General features: G+C 36.6%; 3 protein-coding genes across 5 annotated transcripts; all 3 read right to left on the reverse strand.

Annotated features, from left to right (window-relative positions):
- Window position 1: 1 nt before the first annotated feature.
- On the reverse strand, window positions 2-4,072 carry LOC113769951 (elongation factor 2). The gene is made up of 4 exons (XM_027314296.1): window positions 3,917-4,072; window positions 2,965-3,007; window positions 2,789-2,876; window positions 2-2,587 (listed from the first exon to the last, which is right to left on the reverse strand). The coding sequence occupies exons 2-4, from the start codon at window positions 2,965-2,967 to the stop codon at window positions 147-149; spliced, it is 2,532 nt and encodes an 843-aa protein (XP_027170097.1). The 5' UTR covers window positions 2,968-3,007; window positions 3,917-4,072; the 3' UTR covers window positions 2-146.
- A 1,124-nt stretch (window positions 4,073-5,196) lies between these two features.
- LOC113770444 (post-GPI attachment to proteins factor 3) lies at window positions 5,197-10,104 on the reverse strand. Of its 3 annotated transcripts, none has more exons than XM_027314895.1 (6): window positions 9,941-10,104; window positions 8,005-8,099; window positions 7,021-7,282; window positions 6,242-6,438; window positions 5,866-6,053; window positions 5,197-5,755 (listed from the first exon to the last, which is right to left on the reverse strand). In XM_027314895.1, exons 2-6 carry the CDS (start codon window positions 8,097-8,099, stop codon window positions 5,469-5,471), a joined length of 1,029 nt encoding a protein of 342 aa, XP_027170696.1. In that variant the 5' UTR covers window positions 9,941-10,104; the 3' UTR covers window positions 5,197-5,468. The 3 variants fall into 3 exon arrangements, with proteins under 3 accessions (XP_027170696.1, XP_027170698.1, XP_027170697.1); XM_027314897.1 differs by having other exon boundaries at window positions 8,005-8,111; XM_027314896.1 differs by having other exon boundaries at window positions 8,005-8,134.
- A 3,599-nt stretch (window positions 10,105-13,703) lies between these two features.
- Window positions 13,704-16,125, reverse strand: LOC113772180 (transcription factor JUNGBRUNNEN 1). Its single transcript, XM_027316751.1, has 3 exons — window positions 15,883-16,125; window positions 14,516-14,829; window positions 13,704-14,351 (listed from the first exon to the last, which is right to left on the reverse strand). Exons 1-3 carry the CDS (start codon window positions 16,085-16,087, stop codon window positions 13,917-13,919), a joined length of 954 nt encoding a protein of 317 aa, XP_027172552.1. The 5' UTR covers window positions 16,088-16,125; the 3' UTR covers window positions 13,704-13,916.
- Between the last annotated feature and the right edge of the window lie 7,853 nt (window positions 16,126-23,978).

Below are 23,978 nucleotides of genomic sequence, written 5' to 3' on the forward strand. Positions count from 1 at the left end.
ATTTTAAAATCAAAAGACTCTCTTGTCGCTATAGGCATGTAAAAGTAAAGCAACCTGCAGGACTTCAGGATAAGTGCAAATTGTTAAAACAAAATAAAAGTATAGTCTCCGAGTTGACATGCTACTATACTCGCTTCCAAATCACCTTACAGTTTATCCTCATAGTCAGAGAGTGGGGTGATCTGCTCCTTCAAACCCTTTCTCTTGCGAATAACAGCAACGTGCTGAGCTGCTTGGGTTCCAGATTCCAATGGATCAGATGGTATCATGTCCCAGTGATCAAACACACTTTGTGGGAAAGCCTGGCCTGAAGTAGCAGCTCTCAAGCTACTTGAGAACCCAAACGACTCAATGACGGGAAGATATGCCTTAATGTTGTAAAGTGGTGTACCGGGCCTCTGCAATTCCTCAAACACATGTCCCCGTTTCTGGTTCAGAACACTGTAAATGCCACCAAGAGCTTGCTCAGGAGCTTGGATCTCTACCAAATAAACAGGTTCCAAAAGCCGCGGCTTCGCAGTAAGCTGGGAAGCATATATAACCCTTCTAGCGGTGGGAATAACCTGACCTCCACCTCTGTGAATTGCATCAGCATGAAGGACAACATCACGAATTTCAAAGCATATGCCCCTCATGTTTTCTTCAGCCAATGCACCTTCCCTGGAAGCCCACTGGAATCCAGCAACAACAGAATCTTTAATTTCATTCAGGTATTGTACTCCCTTACACATATCAACCACCATGTTGGGGCCAGTAGTCTCAGGACCAAAGCACCAAATTTTCTTCGCAAGGTCCTTGTCCCACCCGAACTCTTCAGACAAAATCTTAGCGCGATTCTTTGGATCGTCTCTTGTACCAATACGCCCATCATCAATGGCCTCAGCAAGACCATCCTCCATGGGCCTGGCTTCCATGTAAAGGCGATTGTGCTTGTTGGGTGACTTGCTCATAACAACACGGCAAGATTTTTCTAGTACAGTCTCACGGAAGGACACAACTGGATCAGACTTTGAAATTTCAGCACCACCCATGAAATCTTCTTGCAAATCCTTCAAACATATTTCAAGGTGAAGCTCTCCTGCACCAGCAATAATATGTTCCCCAGACTCCTCAATAGTACATACAACCATAGGGTCGGATTTTGCCAAACGTTTTAAACCTTCAACCAGCTTGGGAAGGTCTGATGCAACCTTGCACTGCACGGCCACGCGCACAACAGGTGACACAGAGAACTTCATTGCTCTGATAGGATGAGCATCAACTTCCTTCTCATTGGTCAAAGTGGCATTCTTGGTGATAAATTGATCCAAACCTACCATAGCTACAGTATTCCCACATGGCACATCCTCGACAGTTTCCTGCTTCTTACCCATCCAAATAACAGTTCTCTGTACATTCTTAACATACAAGTCCTTTCTCTCTCCAGGGACATAGTTGGGACCCATAATTCTTACCTTCAAACCAGTTGAGACCTTGCCAGAGAATACACGACCAAAAGCAAAAAATCTACCCTTATCAGATGCTGGAATCATCTTGGAAACATAGAGCATAAGAGGTCCCTCAGGATCACAATTTCTTATAGCATTAGCGTAAGGATCATCAAGAGGTCCTTCATATAAGTTCTCAACGCGATACCTTTGAGCTTTAGAAGGAGATGGGAGATGGAAGATCATCATTTCCAGAAGAGCATTACTGGCAGGAAGCCAGGTCTGCATTACTCGCTTCATCAGGGCCTTCCCCATCAACTCTCTCTCTTCAGACTTCATGGTGACACCCAACTTCTGCAACATAGGCCACAGCTTATCTTTCTGATCATTCATGCAGGTGTTAATTATCTGTTTGATAGGTTCATAACAGAACTGAACAAAACCACGCTTGCAGGTGGGGGAGCCAGTATTTTTGGTGGTCCATCTTCTGGTTGCAGGGTCAAAGAAATTCTCCCCCCAGAGCCTTTCCATCATCTTGGACTCATCAACACCAAATTTGGAGGCATACATCTTGGCAAAGTTGGTAAGAGTAAAAGCCCAACCATGCAACCCAGCAGAAAAAGCAACTGTACCTTTCTCCGGGTAGACCTGGACATCACCCAGGAGGGGATCTTCGTATGTAGCCATGATAACATTTGCATTCTCAATGACTCTTTGGAATGTCTGGTAAGCTTCTTCTCCATCAACCTGGAGCTCAAGGAGACACCTATCCATCTTATTTACCGTCAAGACTGGTCGAATCCTTTCACCTAGTGCTTGCCTCAGGACAGTTTCTGTTTGAACACACACACCTTCGACACAATCAACCACAACAAGTGCTCCATCAGTGATACGAAGAGCAGCCGTGACTTCAGACGAGAAGTCAACGTGGCCGGGAGAATCAATAAGATTGATCAGGTACTCATTCCCTTGTCGTTCTCCCTTGTAGTTCTTCAGAGCCTCATCAGACATCTCGTAGTACAGTGAGATACCAGTGGACTTGATGGTAATACCTCGCTCAGCTTCATCAGCACGAGTATCTGTCATTCTAACATCACCAGCAACTTCTTGGGCAATGATACCAGCAGCAGCAACAAGGGAGTCCGTAAGAGTAGATTTCCCTACAAGGAACCAAAATTTAACAGTAGGTCCAGGCAACAAATTGAGCATCAACATGAAATTAGGAAAAAAGGAAAAAGACTATTATATCTACCAATGTATATATATGTAGCAACAATCTTTGAGAGCAAGTTCATGAAAAGCTTTAATCATAAAACAATTACAACAAACAGATGAACAAAACTCTGAGAAGAACTTCATACCATGGTCGACATGAGCAATAACAGACATGTTACGAATGTTATGCTTCAAGTCCATAATCTTACGAAGCTCTTCAGCTGTGAACTTCACCTGCAAATTTCAAACATTGTTTCTCGTCACAAAAATGTTTAAGCAACCTACAAGGCTGTTAGGGGATTGAAATAAGTGGCACACTTACCATTTTGACACGTTTTTATTTGTCCCTGTGATCCTCCAAATGCCTAACAGTCGATAATAAGTATCAGAAATTAGGACATCAATGACAAATTATTAGACCTAAATAAGCTGGCAATCTCAAAAAAAATAAAAAATCGATAAAATAGCAAAAGTTGTGAACTCAAACAAATCTTGAAGACTACAGACAATCAAATACTACTGTAAACACTTCCAACAGAAGACGAAAGCCAGATTGCAGACTTTTCTCATGTGGTCTGCCCGGTAAGTACTGCAACACCAATTTAATGTGAAAAAGTCGTAGGAATTAGCATAAAAATCGGATGAAAGAATCTGGTCCTTGAGCTAAATATTCTAAGTTAACAAGGACTGCTGTCAAGGCGTCAATAATATAATACTAAAAATAAATTAGTCGATAATTACAATAGATAAATTAGATAAATAAAATTAGAATTTAGAAGTACGTAACGTTCAACTATAGTGATTTCTAACTAAGAGAAAGTAGTCCCCAAACACAGCATCATAATTTAGCTAATTAAACGGGAAAAGGGAAAAAAAAAGAAAAAGGTTACAGCTCCGAAACTAAATTAAACTAAAATAGCACGTTTTCATTCACGTATCAGCGAACAGACAGCTCAACGATCGAAAAAAAAAAAAGAAAAAAGAAAAACATTGATCTGATGAGAAGCAAGCATGTTGTCAACTATCGGACGTGTACAATCAAGTTTCAGAACGCAAAAAATAATTATCATCCAAATTTTACCGGTAAATACATGATGAAATCTAAGATGCTTAGGTCAATAACCAAATAAAGTTATCCAAAATCTCCTACTAAATCGCCATGGGGAACAGAGAGAGGTAAAACGTAAAACTACATAAACAGCTGCAATGTTTCAGCGAAAGAGAAACGGCTCAAAAGTATAAAAAAGAGAACGTAGACGATCGAAAAGACTTACACAAGAAAGAGAAGACGAAGAAGAAGACGACGCCGGCGGCGGCTCTCGGTTGGCTTTGGCGGTTGAGACCACTAATCCTCACCACTCTCAGCTCTTAAAGCCCTGGTCCTAGTACTGGAGCTACTACTATATAAAGGGTTTAGATGATTCTACAAGTATTTCCCCACCGGTATTGTTGTTGTCAGTAGAATCAAATACTTGTAAAAAGGAAGACAAATAATAGCTTGCGTTGCATCGGATTTCCTCCTCCTTTTTGTTTCAGGTCAAAGCCTAGTTACTAACTAATTCCGGTGAAAATAATCTGGTCAATGAACTCTTCTTTATTATTAATTTTTTTTTTTTTGGCTTTTTATTTTGGGGGGACAGAACGAACGATGACATTGGTCAATGGATCCATTAGGTAATCAGAAGAAAGGTGGCAGTGAGTTTTCTTACCAAAAATTGAAGAGAATGTTGTATAGTAATTTGACACGATTTTGCTTGAACCCGCAGTGAATATTGAAAGGAAAAAACCCCCCCAAAAAAAAAAGACAAGCGTGCACGTTCCAACAAATGATTTGTTGAATGATCTTTTTTGTGGCATCTACTGACGAAGTATTAATGATAATTATCATTAAAAACAGACAGACTAGTACTACTGTCTTATTAAGCAGGTGGAAAATCTTCTTCTTTTTCTTATTAAGCAGTAGTAGCAGTATAATTTTTCACTCCAGTTGAAGGGCATAGGAACGTGGTGGTGTAGAGAAATTCTGGTCTTACTTGGGCTGGAATCTTTTCCTTGGGCTCCAAGCACCGCGAATTCTTGTCTTGTGTCAAACATCCTCAACAAATTCGAATATTATTATCCATATAGTACCATTTTGCCAACCCCAAGGAACAAAAGGTGGCGGCGGCTGTATAACTTGCGCTCCAAGCTTGAGAAATTCTGGTCTGGTCAAACAAGCATCCGGCTCTAAATCCTACCTACGCCTCCTATTTTTCTTTCACTCTGTTTCGCATAGCTATACCGCCACCCTTTACGTTGAATCTTTTACGTATACCTTCTTGCAAGACCCGAAAAGCAATTCTCTCTATAGTATTTTCGTGCCCTCACTCCACGTGAATCATACTATTATTTTTGTCACGTAGTAAAACAAGGCTCAATTTGGCAGCAGCATCTATGACATGCTCTATACGATAGAGACCTTGACATGCAAGTTTTGTCAAGAGCAAGTTTTGTCAAGACCAAGAGGGCCGCCAAAGACTATAAGTTAACTGTGGTTCAAACCCAAGGCAGGCAATTGAACGCAACATTTTTGCTTTTCAAGTCTGTAATGCATCTCCAACAAAACTGACAAAGATGCAACCAGCCTTCCCGTTTGCTATATATGACAAAGTTGGCAACAAGATATTCATCCAGAAACGAAGCATCCCATCCATGTTGTGGAAGGGACATTAATTGAAAAGAATTCAGAGAAAGAATAATGCTGTTCCACCGATCCAAGCTAAGCCTCATCAAGCTGTCACAATTCACATGACTCGGAAGGACACCAGATTGCAAAACCTACTCTACTTATTTGACCTTCTTGATGAGGTTAGATGTTCGGAATTCAGCATCATCCCTGATGAAACTCCACCAAATGAAGGTAAGAGGGACAGTTGCGGCATGCCAAAGAGCATGTGCATCAACATATCCTTTGTATGGAGGGAAATCATATATCTCCAGAAGCATTGCCAGACCACCTCCTACAACCACAATCCACAACTTCCAGCGCGAAGGATGATGAGTCATGCCAGCCCACACTGCCCAAACAACAAGCTGAGTGACAGCCATTACAACGCATACTTGCATGTTCCAACCTGAAAAGGTAAAAAAAAAACATAAGTTATAATCGTTTCAAGCCAGAGAAACTGATAGCAACAAAATGCAGGTGAACTTGGTAGGGAAACCAAAACCGGGTGGTTCATACCATAGTCCATTTTGTAGTTGTTGAGGTACAATATATGGGTGGTTATGAAGGCAAGAAGAGGTGCAGCAACCATGACTCTGCCAGCCTCATCCCTAACGTTGAAACTTCTTAATATGGCCAAAATAAGAGAGTATCCAAGTAAGGCCACTGCTGATGAGTAGTCCAGCCTTTCTGTTAACACCACATCCCTGTGCATAAACAGGTCAACATGTATAGTTAAATTGTTGGTGCAATAAAAGCTGTGGTATCTGCTAACCAAATACTCCTGCGCAACTTGTACAGGATCAGTGGTCAGTGACACAAACAGCCCAATGAAAATGAAGAGATTAAGATGCGTAATAGGAGAATGCACTCTCTGCCCCAAGTAGTCACTCACCGACTGTGGAAAACAGCACTCCAGAACCATGAGTTCATGGATAATAATGCATAGATGTGCCAAAGGCCAGTAAAATCATAATATGGTTGCTTGTCTTGCTTTAGCGGCAGCTTGTAGTGAAGAAGGATGAAGAAGGACAACCAACCATGGAAATGCATTGCAAGGTTGAGGGCAGAAAAGGCTACAGAAACAGGCTCCTGAACCACAAAAGACACTTATTCAGATGCAAAAAGAAAAACAAGGGTCACAGGCAGCTTCCCTCTGAACAATATTTTCATTTCCCATCCACATCGTGAACAATCAATTGCATTTACTCGCCCCCTTGAAATCTATGAAACCTCAAAATTACTAATGCTGTGGAACACGATTAATGAAAAGATTAAGTTGTCGCTAAAAAACATCCATACAAACCACAGGACTTGCTTTCAGAAATTGGTTAGTTCTGCACTAAGCATACCTGTAACTACCGAGGATTAATAACTGTCATCTAATGTTAACAGGGTAAAAATTGTAAATTAATTTATAAAGAGTCCCACTGATTTCATCAAGTACCTGAATGCAATTTAGATATGGCTGTTAACTCTTACAATTCAATACTTAAATGGAACGATTCAGTAGAATTAACAGTTTCACAGAGAAATGCAAGAAGCAACTACACTTCAGGAGGGCAGATTGCATGTTCTAAAAAATGCAAAATTTAATATAGAAGATAATTAAGTTTCCTTCCATCTCCAGATTTTTTTGTTGTATTAGGTCTTAAAGTACAAAATATTACAAACCTGAAACCCATAGAGACGTCGGAAGGGCCATTTACCATGATATTTGACAGGCCCTTGATTAACTGCTGCTCTTTCTTTTTCTCTCTCAACCATGCAGTGGTAGCGGCAATCACTTTGGCAATCCCATTGTCTCCAATGCAAGAAAAGAGGTTCTTGCATATACCATGGGCCATCAATTGAAGAACCATTCAACAGGAATTTACAATTTGTAAAACATCTTTCTCTGACACATCCTGTAGTTTCACATTCTCTGACACAATCCCTGAATCCCTCAAAACAAACGCACCTCAAGAAATTCAATATATGTATTTCAATTGCATTTCCTACATTCTTCTAATTTTGCAGAAAGTAGTCCAGCATGACAAGGCTAGCAAGTGCTCAGAGAAACTCACACCATCCGTGAGGAAGCATGACAAAATAACACTCATCTTTCTAAATAACTGGACTTAACTTATTGGTAAAACAAAAGAGATAGAAAATGCATATAATAACACAAAGCAGTGTCCTATTTTAACTGCATTGTACATGCTACCATGCCAGAAACTTGTAGCATCTCAAAGCTTGTGAATGACATACATGAAAAAAGCCCATATGACGAAAGAAGCACAATAAAATTTAATTCCAGTAAGAAACTGGACAAAACGCAAAAATACTAATGACATGGAACCATTTTTTTCATCACTTCAATCAACTTCAGAACCATAAACACTTGCAACGAATTGTATTATATGGATGAATAATTAATGAAAAGAGTAGGTTACTCTTCAAAAATTTTCAAAAAGTGTCCTGCACATCTATCTTCTAAATTAGGATTCAAGGATAAGGGTTTTTTGGTATTACTTTTCTTTGAACTAAAGTGATATCAAAGACTTCTCTTCGAAGGACTTCAGCTGCAAGGAGTGATGTTTTAGATCAAAGAAAAAAAAAGAAAATTTATGTGATGTAAATTTTCATAGCGATAATAAAGAAATGGGGAAAGATTACCTGTATAAGGGGTCAGCATCACCAGCACTAGCATCAAGTACTCCCACAAGACAAGGAAGCACTATAATGAAGGTGATCCACCGAGGATCCACCATCTGATTCAGAGACTACTCCAAGTCAGGAAGTAATTCTAATATGAACACAGGAGATGGGACAAAATTCAGACAAATTAAAAGATGTTTAAAGCTGAAATTTAACAGTATGTAGAGATTCCCTAGATAATTTCTGTTATTCACTCCAGTCATATTTCAGTTAATGAACAAAATGACGTAACTATAGGAGCCATCTATAAAGCTCATCCATGTAGCATGCATGAGAGCACAAATATAGCAAAGAGAGTTTACAATTGTGGCTTATTGGAAGTGTCTTACACAGAAGAAGAAAGAAAAACAAGTTAAAATGCACAAAAGACATTATCAATATCCTATTAAGCCCATCTATCAAAACAAATTCAAGTATCCAATTATCTTGAAAATTTTAGAATACTGGTCTCTTCCAATGCCTCATTTCAAAGGTCAAAACACCTAAACGCAGCAAAAAGGCATAGAACCTTAAAAAAGTCATGCCACTTTTAAAGTCAATTGTGCTTCCCGTCCTCATCCACACAACTCTAAGTCTATTGAAAAGAAAAAACCACAGACAAGCAAGATTGAAAGGCATGAAATAGGACAAACATACATAATCTTGCCAACTTGTTGCATAGTTTAATTATTTTCAAGCTATACCCAAAACTGAAATAGTGGATCAGTAGTACACACTTTACAAGATGAACTAACTTATATCGATGCTAAGAAGCTTCATTGTGAAGGTCCCAATTTTATAATCTTACTTAAATGTAATGCTAATAGCATGCACAGCAACTAAGTTTGCTTTCTTAATACTTTCAAAAATTTTCAGGTTCTGGATCATTTTTCTAATTTCTCACATTTGGGAGCTCAATTCCAACCTATAGTGCTATTCAATCAATGCTTATTGGGTTCTTCAATTTAGATATTCAAACAACTACTATCCTTATTACATTCACAAAAACAGCAAAGAAAGCTCAAGCATCCCTATTACATTTGGCTTCAGCTCATATCCTCTTCAACATGACACATACCCAATCTCTTAACCAGCTCACCAAGGAAAGAACTGTCAGGCCGACTGTCATCCATACCATACTTCACCATCTTCATGAATTTACTTTACTTCCCAAAACTAATCCAAGGGCCTTTAGTTCCAGCTAATAATCACAAGGCTTTTATGTTAGAGGTATTTTTCCTATAGTGCAACCCTTATCCACCTCCAATATATATTTGATTATAGTAATGCTGCAAAACTACCAATACAACCATAATGACCTGTCTAGATAACTGTTGTTGCAGAGAGAAAGAAAGAGGTCGGCTATTAATACACTCTGCTTACAACATATAAATAAAAATCACGGATCCGTTCTACCATCCACATTAGTCTTATCTTCTATGCTCGTACAGATACTATTATAATTCTCCAAGAACGAACAGCAATTTACATATAGGCCCCGGGAAGAGATTTAGAGAATCAACATTATTATATTGCTACCCTAAAAGGAAGTAAGCAGAAGCTTTTTCCTTTTCTTTTATTTGATTTTCCCCTTTTTTTGGGAATTCCTAGAATTGGCATCTAGCAGAAGTTTCCTCAAATCCGCCACAGCCGACAGATCAAGAAAGTTGATAACTTTTCCGTATAACCTAACTTCGACAAATTTAATAATTTCTACAAACTGAGATGCGAATATTTAATACAATATCAATCTTATGAACCAAAACTATCCCAGTAAGGGCCACTTCATCTGAGAGAAGCCCAAAAAATTTAATCTGAAGATTTTCCATAGGAAGGATTCAATTTTGAGAGAAGCCCAGACGGTAAAAAATGCTAAAATAGACCGCCGGACATAGATATGGGTGTCAAAGATTACCTTTCGACGATAAATGCAGGCACCAGAAAACAGAAAGCCGAACCAGCATCCAACGATTACTCTGCTGGTGTGCCTTGTGCAAAATTTTAACGGGAAAAATAAAAATTTTGAAAACGGGTATGGACGGAGATATGGGCCGTGTTACTGTATTGGTTTTAAAAACCAACCTATCACATCCAATACTAGGAGTTAACGACAAATAGTGGCCCAAATTTAAACCGGCGCAAATGTATTATGATCCTGTTTGGGAGCGTGGTGATTTTGTTAAAACAAATACTTCTGAATGATAGAAGTAAAAATATTATCCCATAAATTTCTTTTAGTGTTAAAAAGCACTTTTAACCAAAAAAAAATTAAATTTGGTGTTTTAGAATAGTTTCTGCGTTTTAAAGAATAAAACATAATATCTAATCATTTTGTCCTATAAATACGTTAATATGTTTACAAGATTTATAAGTTCACATTAGCCAATGCAATAAGCACTCATATGCATGCATCCAAACAACACACTTAAACACTCACTAAGTACTTTTATTCAAAGTACTATTGAGTAAATTATTTTTTAATAACCTACTGCAATTTCAAATGGATAATTAGTAGTAAACAAAGTAGCACAATATTATAGGCGCTGCCATTTTTAATAATAATGTAACTCCATATCTTTCATGTATTTTTGCAAAAAATAAATAGAATAGAGCTAGAGTGTTATTACAATAATTGAAGTACCATTACAAAGTTCAAAAAATTGAAACACGTGAAGCAAAAAGAGAAAGTTGTAGTTGTGTTCAGATTCAGAGATTTGACGAAGTATTTGAAATTCTTGATTGTGTAGATTATTCGAAAAGTATTTAGATTTGTAAATCACTAATTATTGTAGTGTTCAAAGTAAGTTCAAATAATAATTGCATTACAAACCTGAATAGCTCTAAACAACCTAAAGGCACAAAAAAACTTCAAAAAATTCAAAAAGATTTCAAATCTTTCATCAAAACCCTCAATCCACATGCAGCATAACAAAGCTATGGATTTCAAATATTTTGACTAACGAGACAAGGGTCCAGTCAATTTCCAATGATCAAAGAAGAGATGATATAATGCGAAACTTCACCTATAAACTCTAAAGAAACCATCTCTCTCTCTCATTAAACCTAGTTAGACTGTATTCGTTCTTTTTTCTCTTTGAGTGGTTAGAACCGGAGATTAGCAGGAAGAAACTATCAGTTTACATATTTAGTTAAGAAAGAAAAATTATTCAAGATAATAAGCCCCAAGTCCAAATTCACACTTTGGAATCTGAAAATTGCAACTTTGATTCTAGTATTTAAGTTTGTAAACCTTTGAAAGTAAAAGTTAATTATAGCTAAAAATTAAATATATGGAGTCCAGAGTTTGAAAAGAAATACAAAATACCAGTTTTTAAAAGTGACATGCAATTTTTTTTTGTTTTTATAAAATTACAAGGAACCCGCGATATACTTGGAAGAAATTCATATGTAGTTTTCTAGACCAATATCTCACTAGCTCGATTGCAATATATACAAACTCCAACTAAATCCACTATTTGGATTGAATATTATTTAAATTAATTTGTTAAATTAATACTATAATACTTTTTGATGTGATGCAAGTAATTAACATTAAAATGTAGTTACAAAAATAAAAAGTCGATTTGAAAATATATTTATGATATAAATAAGGGTTAATCACATTTTATCCCCTTAAAAGATACCCCATTTCTCAGTTTACCCCCTAACCTTTAATTTTACTCACTTAACCCCCTTTAAGACAAAATTGCCCTTGCATTATTTTGACTTTTCATTTACCTTGTTTTCCTTTCTTTTATTTCTTTTTCTCTTTCTTCTTTATTTAATTCTTCCTCTTTTCCACAAAAATCTTACCTTAATGATTGAAATTAAAAAAGAGGAATTGTAGAGATCTATCTTCTCCTTAAAAAATTAAAAAAAATATTCAAATCACTTTCCTAAAATATAATTTTTTTAGCCTTTCAATTCTTTTAATTTTGGATTTTCCTCTTTCCTTTATAGTTTCTTATTTTATTCTCAAGAAAATATCTTAAGATGAAATTGTGACCTGATTAATAATCATCAATTGAAATTTGTGACACGTGGCATCATACAAAAAATCAAAATTAGTTTTTGATGTCTTTTAAACCTTCACCCAGAAATATGCAATTATAAACTCAAAACAAAAATTTTCGTTGAAATGGAATTTCTATTGGGAAGGATGAAAGAGAGAAGAAAGAGAAAAAGAAAAAGAAATAAAAGAAAGAAAAACAATTTCATCTTATGATATTTTCTTGGAAATAAAATGAGAAACTAGAAAGGAAGGAGGAAAATCCAAAATTAAAAGAATTGAAAGGCTAAAAAAATTGTATTTTAGGAAAGTGATTTGAATATTTTTTTAATCATTTAAGAAGAAAATAGATCTTTGCAATTCCTCTTTTTTAATTTCAATCATTAAGGTGAAATTTTTTGTAGGAAAGAGGAAGAATTAAATAAAGAAGAAAGAGAAAAAGAAACAAAAGAAAGGAAAACAAGATAAATAAAAAGTCAAAGTAATACAAGGGCAATTTTGTCCTAAAGGGGGTTAAGTGAGCAAAATTAAAGGTTAGGGGGTCAACTGAGAAATGGGGTATTCTTTAAGGGGATAAAATGTGATTAACCCTATAAATAAAGCATATTTTTTCAAATAATACTACTCTATCCAAACACGTTACATTAGACAGTCAAACGGTACTAGCTAATTTCAAACGTTGTATAAGTTTCAACCTAAAGCTGCAAAGTCATCAACAGTACTAACAGCACAAGAGATCAATGCATGCATCAAAGATATGGACTTAATACATGTGAAGGGTTCGATTTGATTTAGCCCTCCTTTCTAGATACTATGCTCTTCATCTACTTGCACATATATATTCTGAACATGACTTGTCGTGTTCTATTAATAACTGACTTCTTTATCTCTGTAATTGTAAATACGTACTGATCACAACGACCTTAATTAATTGGGTATAAAATGAAAACAAAGCTTCAAGCGTTCATGTAAGTCAAGCATGTATATATGGAGAATTTTAAGACAGACCAGTCTCGTAGACAGATGATCGATTTTGAAGGCTCATAGCATGCGCAGATCATATCATCACATTATTTTGAACCCGTACGTCCAAATATTGAATATGAACGTCTGCATACACAATTTATTTTCCAATAAAAGTTGTAATTGATATGTGCCATTAATTCTTTTTGGTAGTTGATGCGTGCAATCAATAAATGCACCCAAATTCAGTTAACTAGTTTTTGTATCATGCTCTGGCAAATTTCTTTTTGTACTAATTAAGTATCAAAAGAGGGAGAGTTCTATATAGTGACAACCATCCTTGCTTTTATAGAGAAATTGTTCATTACCGCTTTCAGTTCATAAATAAATTATTATGCAAGAGAAATCATTGGATTGATACTTGTGTAGAAGGTGTATTATAGTGAATGATTTGTAGACTCGGTTTGGATTTAAGTTCATAACGCCAATAAATGTTCTAGTAACGTACGCAGGCTTGAAGAAGTCCAAGGAAAGGAAAGGTCAGGTTGAGAGTTGGACAAGTATCCAGAAACCAATTCAAGCCAGGCACACCAATACTTTTGCCGGCTCATTTCTGACATACATTAGTTAAAAATTAAAATGAAACCAACCACACAAAATCCACAGAAAAGAAAAGGACATAAAACATAACTTGAGGCTGCTAATCAAGTTCTAAAACTGAAGGGGCCGGGATACCATCAAGGTTAAATAGATCAGTATTTGTACATCAAAGTAGCTAGGGGGGGGGGGGATTATAGACTCAAACATTAATTAATTTCTACATAACATATATATAAATGCCGAGCATTATTATATTACTTTTAGTTTAGGTCACAAGGCAATTTAGGGTACTGTTACTAATCTTCAAAGCGAATAGCAATTAGAAAAACGTTGGACCGGCACCAAATTCCACCATTGACCTCAGCTCATCCCAGTCGCCATGTTTCAAGAAATCCGTCGCGTCTGAACTGGCAAAGCTTGCATAAGATGCAGTAGTTGAGGATGGAGCTTGAGAAAATGAGCTTAACTGGCTCATCAGCAGCTGATTTGTAATATCAACGTGGCCAAGCCCGTGAACACTATTATTATTATTATTGATCAAGGGTTTCTTGTCATTCTGTCTTGTAATTGCTGGAGCAACGTTAGCACTGAAGCTAATGTAACTTTGCCTAACATTATCAAACTCCATGCTGCATGTTTTGGAGCTTGCATCGACTGCATTGTTCAGTCGCTTGCCGGATATTTCTTTCCAGTCGGGCGTGCACTTCCTATACGAAACATTGCGCTTGAATATTCGACACAAGGTCCATACTTCCTGCATAGTTTTTAAATCCCATGATATTAGTATATATTACAACGAACACAACACTGTATAGATAAAAATGCAACTAAAGTGAATTTATTAGTACTAGTATGATGAAATTCCATTAGTTGTAATGAGATCATGATCAGTAGCAAGCAAGCCAGGTAGGTTCTTACAGCTTCTTGAGCAATGTTTTTAGCATCAATGTGCTTGGTGCTTTTGATATTGTCATGTTCAGCTGGAAGGCGAAACTCATGCATCATCCAATCAGTTTTGGTGCCTTTTCCTGCACTTCCACGATAGTAGACCAGCGACTTCTTGAGACCAATACAGTCACGACCTTCTCCACCGGCGGAGTAAATAGGTCTGTCTATTCCAGTGGCCTTCCAAAATCCGGACCCCGTCACTCTATTCGGTCTGATGCTGTTCCTATACTTTCTTCCTCTCTTGCAAAAGAAGTACCATTCCTTGTCTCCCACATTACTCGCTTCTGAAAATTTAATAGTTAACAATTATCCGTAAATTAATTAGCAGCACAAGATCAAGGGATCATAAAGAAAGAAAGAATATGCATGTGCATGTGCATGCGGTGGAATCAACTGGATACAAAACAAGAATGGAAGATTGTTTCCACAAACTACTTAGTTTCCACAATCTACTTCTAAGTTCTAGAGCGCTACAAAACAAGAGCTTCAACTATGAATGGAAGATTGTTTGACATTGGTGATTTTTAAAGAACTGCCACTAAGAGAGAAGAAACTTCAACAAACGGCGGTTGAGAAAATCAATAGCTAGCTTGGAGCCTCGGAGGCTCAGACTAAATAAAACCAATCTTCTTCTGCTCTAGTGAATTATTCTACGTCGATTAAGTCAAAGTGAAAGCCTTTGCAATCTTTATGGCGAAACCGAAAGGTAAAGCAAAAATTATGAAGAAAGAAAAAGGCATTTGAATTTCTTGTGGCCGGTGCAAATATATCAAGCTACTTCGTATCTGATGTATTCTCATTATTGGAGGTCATTTCTTGTTGGCCTGTACAAATACATCGAGCTACCTTGTGTGTGATCGATCACTTCTCATTTTTAGGGATCATTTTACAGAGAATGTATCTTTACTCTCGAAAGTTGTGATATCACCAAACTGGTCGTTGAAAAGACCTTATTCTCTTGCAGTCTTTGATTTATCTTCTGGATCTTGATTTGTTTTGAAGCATACTACAGGAAAGAAAATATTGAAAATAGCAGGAAAAAAAAAAAGCACTATCTTTTACAAGCTAAATCATACTATAATCGCATGAATACCGGCTATGTTTTCATTTCTCAAAAGGTAGCCAAGTTTTATTAGTTTTGCTGGGCAATTATTCTACTATGAAACTGCATAAAATTATACAGATCACGGAAAGTTCCCCCTCCCCCCACCCCCGGAAAAAAGAGAAAAATTAAGACCCAAAACAAATTAAAAACCTAAGCTACTATTATTGATACCATATATAGAAAAAGTGAAGGATATGAAAATAATCTTGTAGGTAGCTGTGGTATGACTTACTTGGAAGATCCCATGGATCATACTTGTAGATGTCGATCTGTTTAATGAGTTCAATACTGATAGGTTTCTTCCCAACTTTCCTTCGGAGATAGAACCCTACAAGTTCTTCATCGGTAGGATGAAACCTAAACCCTGGAAGCGGAACATCATCATCTTCATCTTTGCTATTTGTTGTCACTATGCTGCTCATGGTTTCCATTTCCATGGATTCTTTACAAATTTGGTCTCCTTTTTAATTAATAGTAAAGAGATATGATGCTCTCCTTTGATTGATCCCTCTGTCTGTATTGACTTTATATGTGCTGGTTAACTTTTGACGTTGGAAGTTGGAAATTGGAAGAACATTCTTGTTCTTGTTGTGTATATAATAGATGCAAAGAAAAGAAAAGGGTGATGTAACTCGTAAAGAGTTTTTCAGATGGTGTGCTGTGCTCGGTCAAGTCTTGAGTTTGACTTGTTTGTTCCAAAGAAAGAAAGGAGGTGATATTACTTCCTTGAAGAAGTCTTCAGTCTACGATGTGCTAAACCACAAGTTATCCATCATTGTGAAGACTTGAAAATATGTAGCAATACAAATCTAATCAAAAAGAAAAAAGGAAAGGAAAAAAACAGAAATGATCAGATCGGAGTTAAAAATAACTGAGATCACACATATTCTGGTCAAATGAGTAGAAGTACAAATTTGCTGCTTGACCCCGGATACTCGCACTCGCACTCTTACTCTTGTGGTTTTAAGTTATTGTCGGCTGAGCTGCTCTCTCAAATTCGAGGTGGTGATGACCATTACCCACCATGTATTTCTCCGTAGTATCACCAGTTTTGACACCATACTTGAAAGATGAGATGGAATGACGCATAATTTCCGGAGTTTCAAAAATTACTCAGATTTGGTAGTTAATTTAACTTAAAATTGAAGTCCAAGATTTTGAAATTTGTGTACGTACTTAATTTGAAGAAGATGAAGTTATAGTCTTATGGCGGGTAATGTTTTGTCAGCAGGCCCAACAACTACTGGTGACTCCGGTTGGAAGGTTAAAATTGATCATTAAAACGTGCGTATGATGGAACAGCTCAAAAATATTTTGCATGCAAGTGATAATGGCAGTTCCGTGCATTTATAAATCTACTATGCGGACGGGAATATTTCCGTGGCATGCAGCATTCAGGAGCCATACTATGCGTACTCGGAAGGTTTTCTAAACTAAACACTTTGATCAAACTAGTGCAATTAATTAGATGCATTAATTATCTGGCCAGATGGAGAGAAGAAGATCAGTAGCATGCCATTCCAGTGTCAATATTAATGATCTCTTGAATTATAACTCTCGATCAGGTACATTAATTTCTTATCTCCTTCTTTCTTTTTCTTTTTTCTTTTTTTTTTTTTAAATCTCGGTTATAATTTAATTTATTTGTTTAATTTTTTGGTGAAGGATATAAAAGAGGGTCTCTCTTTGATGTAAATTGCTATGAAAAAGGGTTAAATATAATGAAGTTGGGAATTGGATAGGTGCAAGCAAGAGCCAAGAGCAGAAACCAGAGGTCAAAATGCGTGGTGGGAATGGGATACGACGAGGTCGCTGAGGACCTTTCTTCTTTTTTGCCGTAAAAAGTCAGCACAGTGAAGAGTTGATTGCTGTCTTTGGATTCTCATTAGAGTTTCAAGTTCTCACAGATGGATGGATGGATGGATGGATGGATGGATGGAGTCGGTCTTTTCTTTGATCAGGCGACAAAATTGATTTGTATATGTATTGTCAGACCATTACCAGTATGGTCTTCGAAAGTTCCCAGCTGCATTCGGAATTTCTATTGCTTAGCTAAGGCCTTACTGTACATATAGTATATATATATATATACATGCCACTGCTCTAGTAGATGATATAGATATAGACAGGCCGATGCCTTCCAGAAGCGCGCGATATTTTGACCCAAGGAGGGGAAGGAAGGAACAGAGCTTCCTTTCCTGGAGTTGGTCTAAGGTCATTAATCCTTTTTCTTCTTTATTCCTCCCCCGAATTCAATAATACATGTCTTCTTTGACATGCGCTCTTTGTCTTTTTGGATCACCATATTTATATATTCTATCATTCTGTCTTAATTATGACTTAATATTACAAATGAATACGTTCATCTTGGCGTTGAAATTTCTAGAATTCCTGTCTCAAACATATTTAAAAGATTGATCTAGTAAAAAGTATACTACTATCTATATATGTATTAGTAGAATTAAGGAGTTTTTTTTTTTTTTTTGCAAGTGAAAGAATCTGAACGAAAATCTCTTACTTACAATTCCTCCTATCTTACTATCTAATCCAACCCTCTTTCACATAGACAGAACAGAATAAAGTAGTAATACAATGAAATTATACTTCCTAAGTATCTTCTTATGGAGTAGAATAAGCTTGCAGTAGGAATTACTTGCACTTAGCAGTAAGAGCGGTGGCTGCGGGCAAGAGAATAATGTTGGTGACATTGGTATACCGATACTGCTATACAGAGGGGGGGGGGGGGGGAGGAGGATGAAGAACAGAAGGAGTCAAAAAGACGATCTCATGATGTTGATTTGTGAACCACATGTTTGACGTGTTGAGTCTTGACTGGCTGATGGTTTTCATGGAGCGTGCATCTCATGCGCTCCAGTAAAGGATTCATTATTGTCAATTTAGTCCGCAATAGCCTGCAACTCTACTAATTATTCCAGCACTTCAAAATATTACTTCCTCTTTTTTTTTTCTTTTAAAAATTCAGTTCATTTGTTTAAAAATATGTTTCCATGTAAATTCACTCATTAAATATACTAAACAAATCATCCCATGTGTGAATTTGAATTCAATAGTGAATCGACACGCCATCTATCATCTATGCTAACTTGTGAAACCACCAGATGGAGAGAACCATGTATAGATTCACATGGATGGAATGTTAGACGTTTTCACATACTTCCAACCTTTGTCTTTTTGAAGGGCAAAGGTTGCCTAAAAGAAGAGAAGCATATACTTTTGTAGGGGTCTTGTTTCTATTTTAAATGAGATGATGAGATATGAGGAGTGCCCTAATTGTTAGTGTTATGGAGCATGTCTAGTTGGGTGGCCGTGGAACCCTTGGGCCCGACAGTGGCCCACGTCCCCCTTGACTCTTCTGCTGCTGCCCAATATGTCTTCTAGTTCTAGGTCAGTAAAGTAAGTTCAATGCTACGACCATTCACATTTGGAAAGACCGGATCTTCAAAAATTCAATCGTGTCATACTATGATACGTCATAATTTAGGTTATTAGGTCTTTGAAAATTGAATCTATCCAAGTTTTGGTTAAATACTACTACTACAATTCTTTTCTTTTTTTTTTTTTAAATCATGGGCCAACGAGTTTGGTTTCATCTAGGACCTGATTGGTTTCGATTGTAAATTATTTGCAAAATTTTATCCATTACATCATCAACATATTTTCCGACCATTTAAGTATCTTGCGTACATCACATTAAAAAATGTGTTATGGTATTTTTTTTTCAAAAAAATTATGTCAAATAATCTACTGTCCAAACACTCTCATTATCATCATTATATGCATAATACATATATGTAAAATTTAATTCTTATACATCAAATGATGACAGTGCATACAAGATTAATACATAATGTCACATCGAGTGCAACGAGTCAATAAAAAAATAGGAGGGCCCCCGGGGGAGACGGGGGAGGGTGTTTGGGGACGACTCGAAAGCCCACTTGGTTCCAAAATTCTACTCTTTTGAAACATAATGGTAAAGGCTGCACATTTTTCTTCTTTTGGTCTCGGCAGACTGAGAATGTTCAAAGGACACCACGAATTTTAATTTTCATTATATAGGCTGAGCAATTTTCAAGTCATTGTGCGATCGAGTCAAGCTGTGCATGCGAGAAAACCGCAACTTTGTTGGAACCAATTTCTGGATTGTGGAAGAGTAGTAGAAACTACCTCATCTAGCTAGCATGCCTGCATGCAAATCGACAACTTTTTACGTGCATTGGTTAATTATTGGTAGCTTTGTCCTCCGTACAAATTATTATTACCTCCTCACCTTTCGATCATTTGTTTCCAATGCAGGAGTTAATTAATCATCCCTTCCGTTCCGTCGCCGGCCGGTTACGCCCTCCCCACCCTCAAAGAGAAACAAAGAAGAGACTGGAAAGTCTCCATGACCACTCTTGTAACCTTTGAACTCTGCCTCCGGGGCTAGCTAGAGATGAAGACCAAGAGTACTACTAGTGCCTATTTTATGTAAACCAACATTACCCCCCCTTCAAAGCATAGTTATTAAACTCGATCCAATCCAGTGATTGAATCGGTCGGCTCGGTAACTCGAGCATCAAACCGGACTAGGTCTCCAATTTGGTTGGACAAGGAATTGACTCGATCAAATCTATTTGATCTAGTGGGTCAACCCAAAATCCATCTGGTTTTCCAATTAACCCGATTTACTTTCTTTTCTTTTTTTATAACAATTGTGAGTCTTTGTTTTTGAAGCAAAGTGTATATATGCTTTTGATAAGATTTGTATATTTAAATTAACAATATTTGAGTAGTAAGAAAATTACTATGTTTTTAAACAAAAAAAAATAAAATAATGAAAACTAATGCTATATTTTTTAAAACGAGTTATATAATTTTGTTTTATACTTGACTATATTAATTTATTTATGTAAAAGTATGATAAAATAAAATAAAATAGTCTATTAATATATATATTCATTATATATTTTTCTAAGTACAATAATTAGTGTCTAAAAGCACTTTATTATATATTTTATGTGTATTAAAATTACTATTTTATGTTTATAAATATTAAATTATACTCGCTGGTTCAACTAATGACCCACTGATTGAACCATTAATCCATTGACCCAGTCTTTTTGTCGGGTTCCTTGTCGAGTAGGATTTAATAACTATGCTTTAAAGTATTGCTACTATTGATCTTCGAAGTACAAAAAAAAAAAGTTGCCCGCGAAAGGGTAAAACCGGATGTGATTAACAATCACTTTATGAGTAAACTAGGCGAATTTAGCCAAAGCAAGAGGCAAGCAAATTAAGTCATGCTGTTGATGTCCCTTACAAGTTTTGAACAGCCACTCATTTTAATTGACACTAGAGGGAAAATTCAACCGTTGGGCTAAAAATGGCTGATTGCGGCCCTTACAGGAGGCAACAAGCTTCAAGAATTCAACAAGAATGGGACCCGATTTGGCTGGGTGGCTCACTGGGTCCAAATAATCGTCGTCAATTGGCAAATCAACTCACTCCTTGGTCTATCACTTTACTTGCCAATCCATTCTCAACTTTGAACAATTTCCATGCCACTAATAATTTCTCATTTTTTCTTCAGAATCTCAATCGCAAATGGGCAGCCTGCCAGAGAGTACGTACGTTTTCCAGATGGCCCCGTTGTATTTGCAATTTTTTTTTTTTTTGTATTAAAATTTTTCAATTGAAGTTTTACGAATGGACAAGGCAGATTAAGTCTTTGCTGCACGGCACCAGTTAAATGCACCTGACACTCTTTTTAAAAAGAGTTTACATTTCCAGATCCTTAATATTTAATGAAGCATATTGTAAGGAATAAGCCAATTAAGTCAATTAGTCACTAGCAGCAGATGGCGAGGGATACGCTATAGCGAAGAAAAAAAAAAAAAGAAGAAGAAAGTTCTGGTTTTGAATATGGAGTATACCTTTTCTGGAAGATGGATTAAGAGATATATAAAATGGGCGGCGGTGCGTAGATTTCGCTAAGGAAAGATTCACAAAATGGACTTCTTCTTACATATATTTTTCCCCTTTTGCTTGGTTTACTTCAAATTCAAATGGTCAAATTGACCGAGCAAACATAACCCTTCTTTTTTTTTTTTTTTTTTGGGTTTGATTTGAAGACGTGTGCATTCTATGACTTGGTTTCAACTCGTAACATGCTTGTATAAAATTAAAACCAACACTGGATAATGATTGCTTCTAGAATAAGAAAAGGAAATGACGGACTGCTGCGTCATAAAATGTACTATGGATTTCGTGTTCAGACAAGTGAAGTAAGCCGATGATCAAAAGGGATTGGAAAAAACTTGGGATTTGTTTATTCGACGATGGCACCGTTGGCAATGCAACTGATTCCCTGAAGCTGCGAAACAACCTTGGCTGGACTTGGCGGTTATTTTTGACTGTAATCTCTGTTAAAGGAGCTCGTTTTGAGTCTTTTTCAGTTTTGTTTTTCTCCGTTTAGTTTTGAGTTTAATGGCTATCATTAATTATATATATACAATATATTTAAATATGATGCCATAGTCTTTTTTTTTTTTTTTTTTTTTTGTCAATCGTCATCCCTGCTCCTACTCTATCCTAATCTAATTACGGGGAGACCCAACTGGATCTATGAGAGACAGATGGGGACAGAACCACCACCGGACCAGTCGGGCTTGGGTTTTAATTGGATTTTTAATCCAACCGAAAGCGACACCGTTCTCTCTCAATATCTTGTCAATGCTTTGATCAATATTACCAAGTAAACAGAGAGATATCATAGGATGATTACCAAGTAAAGTAAGCCAGTTTTAGACTCCGCCACGTATTCTAGAAATCAGATTGTTTAACATGCATTCATAGATGTAATAACCACTCCTAATAATAAGCACAGCAGCAAAGGTATCTTTCTTCCTTTTTCGTTGTTTTACCCGGCAACAAAGTTTCAAAATGTTAAAAAAAATGAAACCCTTCTTTTCTATCTTTTAATATATATCCTGGACCGTGTAAAGTGAGTGTTGGATTAAGGTCCAAACTGAGTACCAAGAATAGTTGTGTGTGTTTTTTGTTTTTTAACAAGGGACAATCTTTTATAAAAGAAAAAAAAAATGGATTAATCTTTTATATATACTATTCACGTATGCGCTAACGAGTTTTAACGGTGCTTGTCACGTAATATAAATTTAAATTTAAAATACAAATTTTGCATATGTGATGTACATCTCGACGACGACTTGTTAGTATACACATTGACATTATTATATGAAGGATTAATTCCTTTAAAAATGCAAGATACATCTCACATGTTACCAAAAATACAATGCATAAAAAGTATACAAAGAATAATAATAATGCACAAAAAGTATAAAGCTCGAAGACTATTTTGTGTGTACAGTAAGGTAACGATCATGTGGAACCATCCATCCATGCTTACGTTACGACATGGAAATTGATTCCAACCCTCCTCTGCCTCATTCCTGAAGCAGAAAAGTCGAAATTAACTTATTGTTGCGGTGCATTACCACATGTTTAGTGTGGCTAATTATTTGGACGACAACAAAATTGTTAGTAAAAAGAAAAGAAAAAAGAGGATCGAAGACTATCATAATCATCCCTGGGGACACGCAAGCAGAAGCAATCTCTCGTGTTAAGACTTTTGTTAGGCATTTAGCAACTCAATTTATCCACGACTAGAAGACCTGAACAAAAAGAAGCCAAGTACCAAGAACGACACCAAAAAGTCTATAACAGACGAGGTCAAAGTCTTTGGTCAAGATGACAGGCCTCCTAATTCAGATTTTAAAATTTTTCTTTGACAAAAAAAAAAAAAAATACTTATAACATTAAAAATCTACAAGCACATCATTATCCTCAACCGGTCGAAATACTGGCTTTTAAATTTCTGTTTCAAAATTTCTGTTTATGACTGAAAGATCCACGGAGTTTGACACCGTATCAACCCGCCGCCGTTTTGGAAGCTTCTTCGTACGGTGAAGGGCCATTTTAAAATAAAAATAAAAATAAAAATAAAAAAATGAGATCGCATCAACCAATTCTTGTAACTGGAACTTGAGCGTGTTTTTTTGTTGGCCAAAAGGACTCCGCATGTTGCCAATTATGGGCCAGCTTGAGCGTTCTCCGTATCCCTCCATTCTCCAGTAGAGCAGAGCGGTCAACAAGTTACAACATGTTGAACGCAACAGTAGTGTAATGAATGCTACTACATGTTTAAAGCCTCGAGGTTTCTCTACTTCTCTCCTTTATGTACCAAAAGAACAGAAAACAACTCCCAAGGGAGACTGACGACATGATGATAGGATTATTAAACACACG

Source organism: Coffea eugenioides, chromosome 5 (assembly GCF_003713205.1).
Source record: "Coffea eugenioides isolate CCC68of chromosome 5, Ceug_1.0, whole genome shotgun sequence".
Classification (NCBI taxonomy): domain Eukaryota; kingdom Viridiplantae; phylum Streptophyta; class Magnoliopsida; order Gentianales; family Rubiaceae; genus Coffea; species Coffea eugenioides.

Bases quoted from the DNA above. Each gene is read 5' to 3' on its own strand.
- LOC113769951 (XM_027314296.1), bottom strand. The intron at 2,588-2,788 runs GTATGAAGTTCT...GGTTCCTTGTAG, and splicing joins TATTGCTCATGTCGACCATG to GGAAATCTACTCTTACGGAC.
- LOC113770444 (XM_027314895.1), bottom strand. From the start codon at position 8,099: ATGGTGGATCCTCGGTGGATCACCTTCATTATAGTGCTTCCTTGTCTT. The intron at 7,283-8,004 runs GTAATCTTTCCC...TGAGGGATTCAG, and splicing joins GATGCTGACCCCTTATACAG to GGATTGTGTCAGAGAATGTG. The intron at 6,054-6,241 runs GTGAGTGACTAC...GTTTATGCACAG, and splicing joins AGTGCTGTTTTCCACAGTCG to GGATGTGGTGTTAACAGAAA.
- LOC113772180 (XM_027316751.1), bottom strand. From the start codon at position 16,087: ATGGAAATGGAAACCATGAGCAGCATAGTGACAACAAATAGCAAAGAT. The intron at 14,830-15,882 runs GTAAGTCATACC...TTAAATTTTCAG, and splicing joins TGATCCATGGGATCTTCCAA to AAGCGAGTAATGTGGGAGAC. The intron at 14,352-14,515 runs GTAAGAACCTAC...AAAACTATGCAG, and splicing joins AAAACATTGCTCAAGAAGCT to GAAGTATGGACCTTGTGTCG.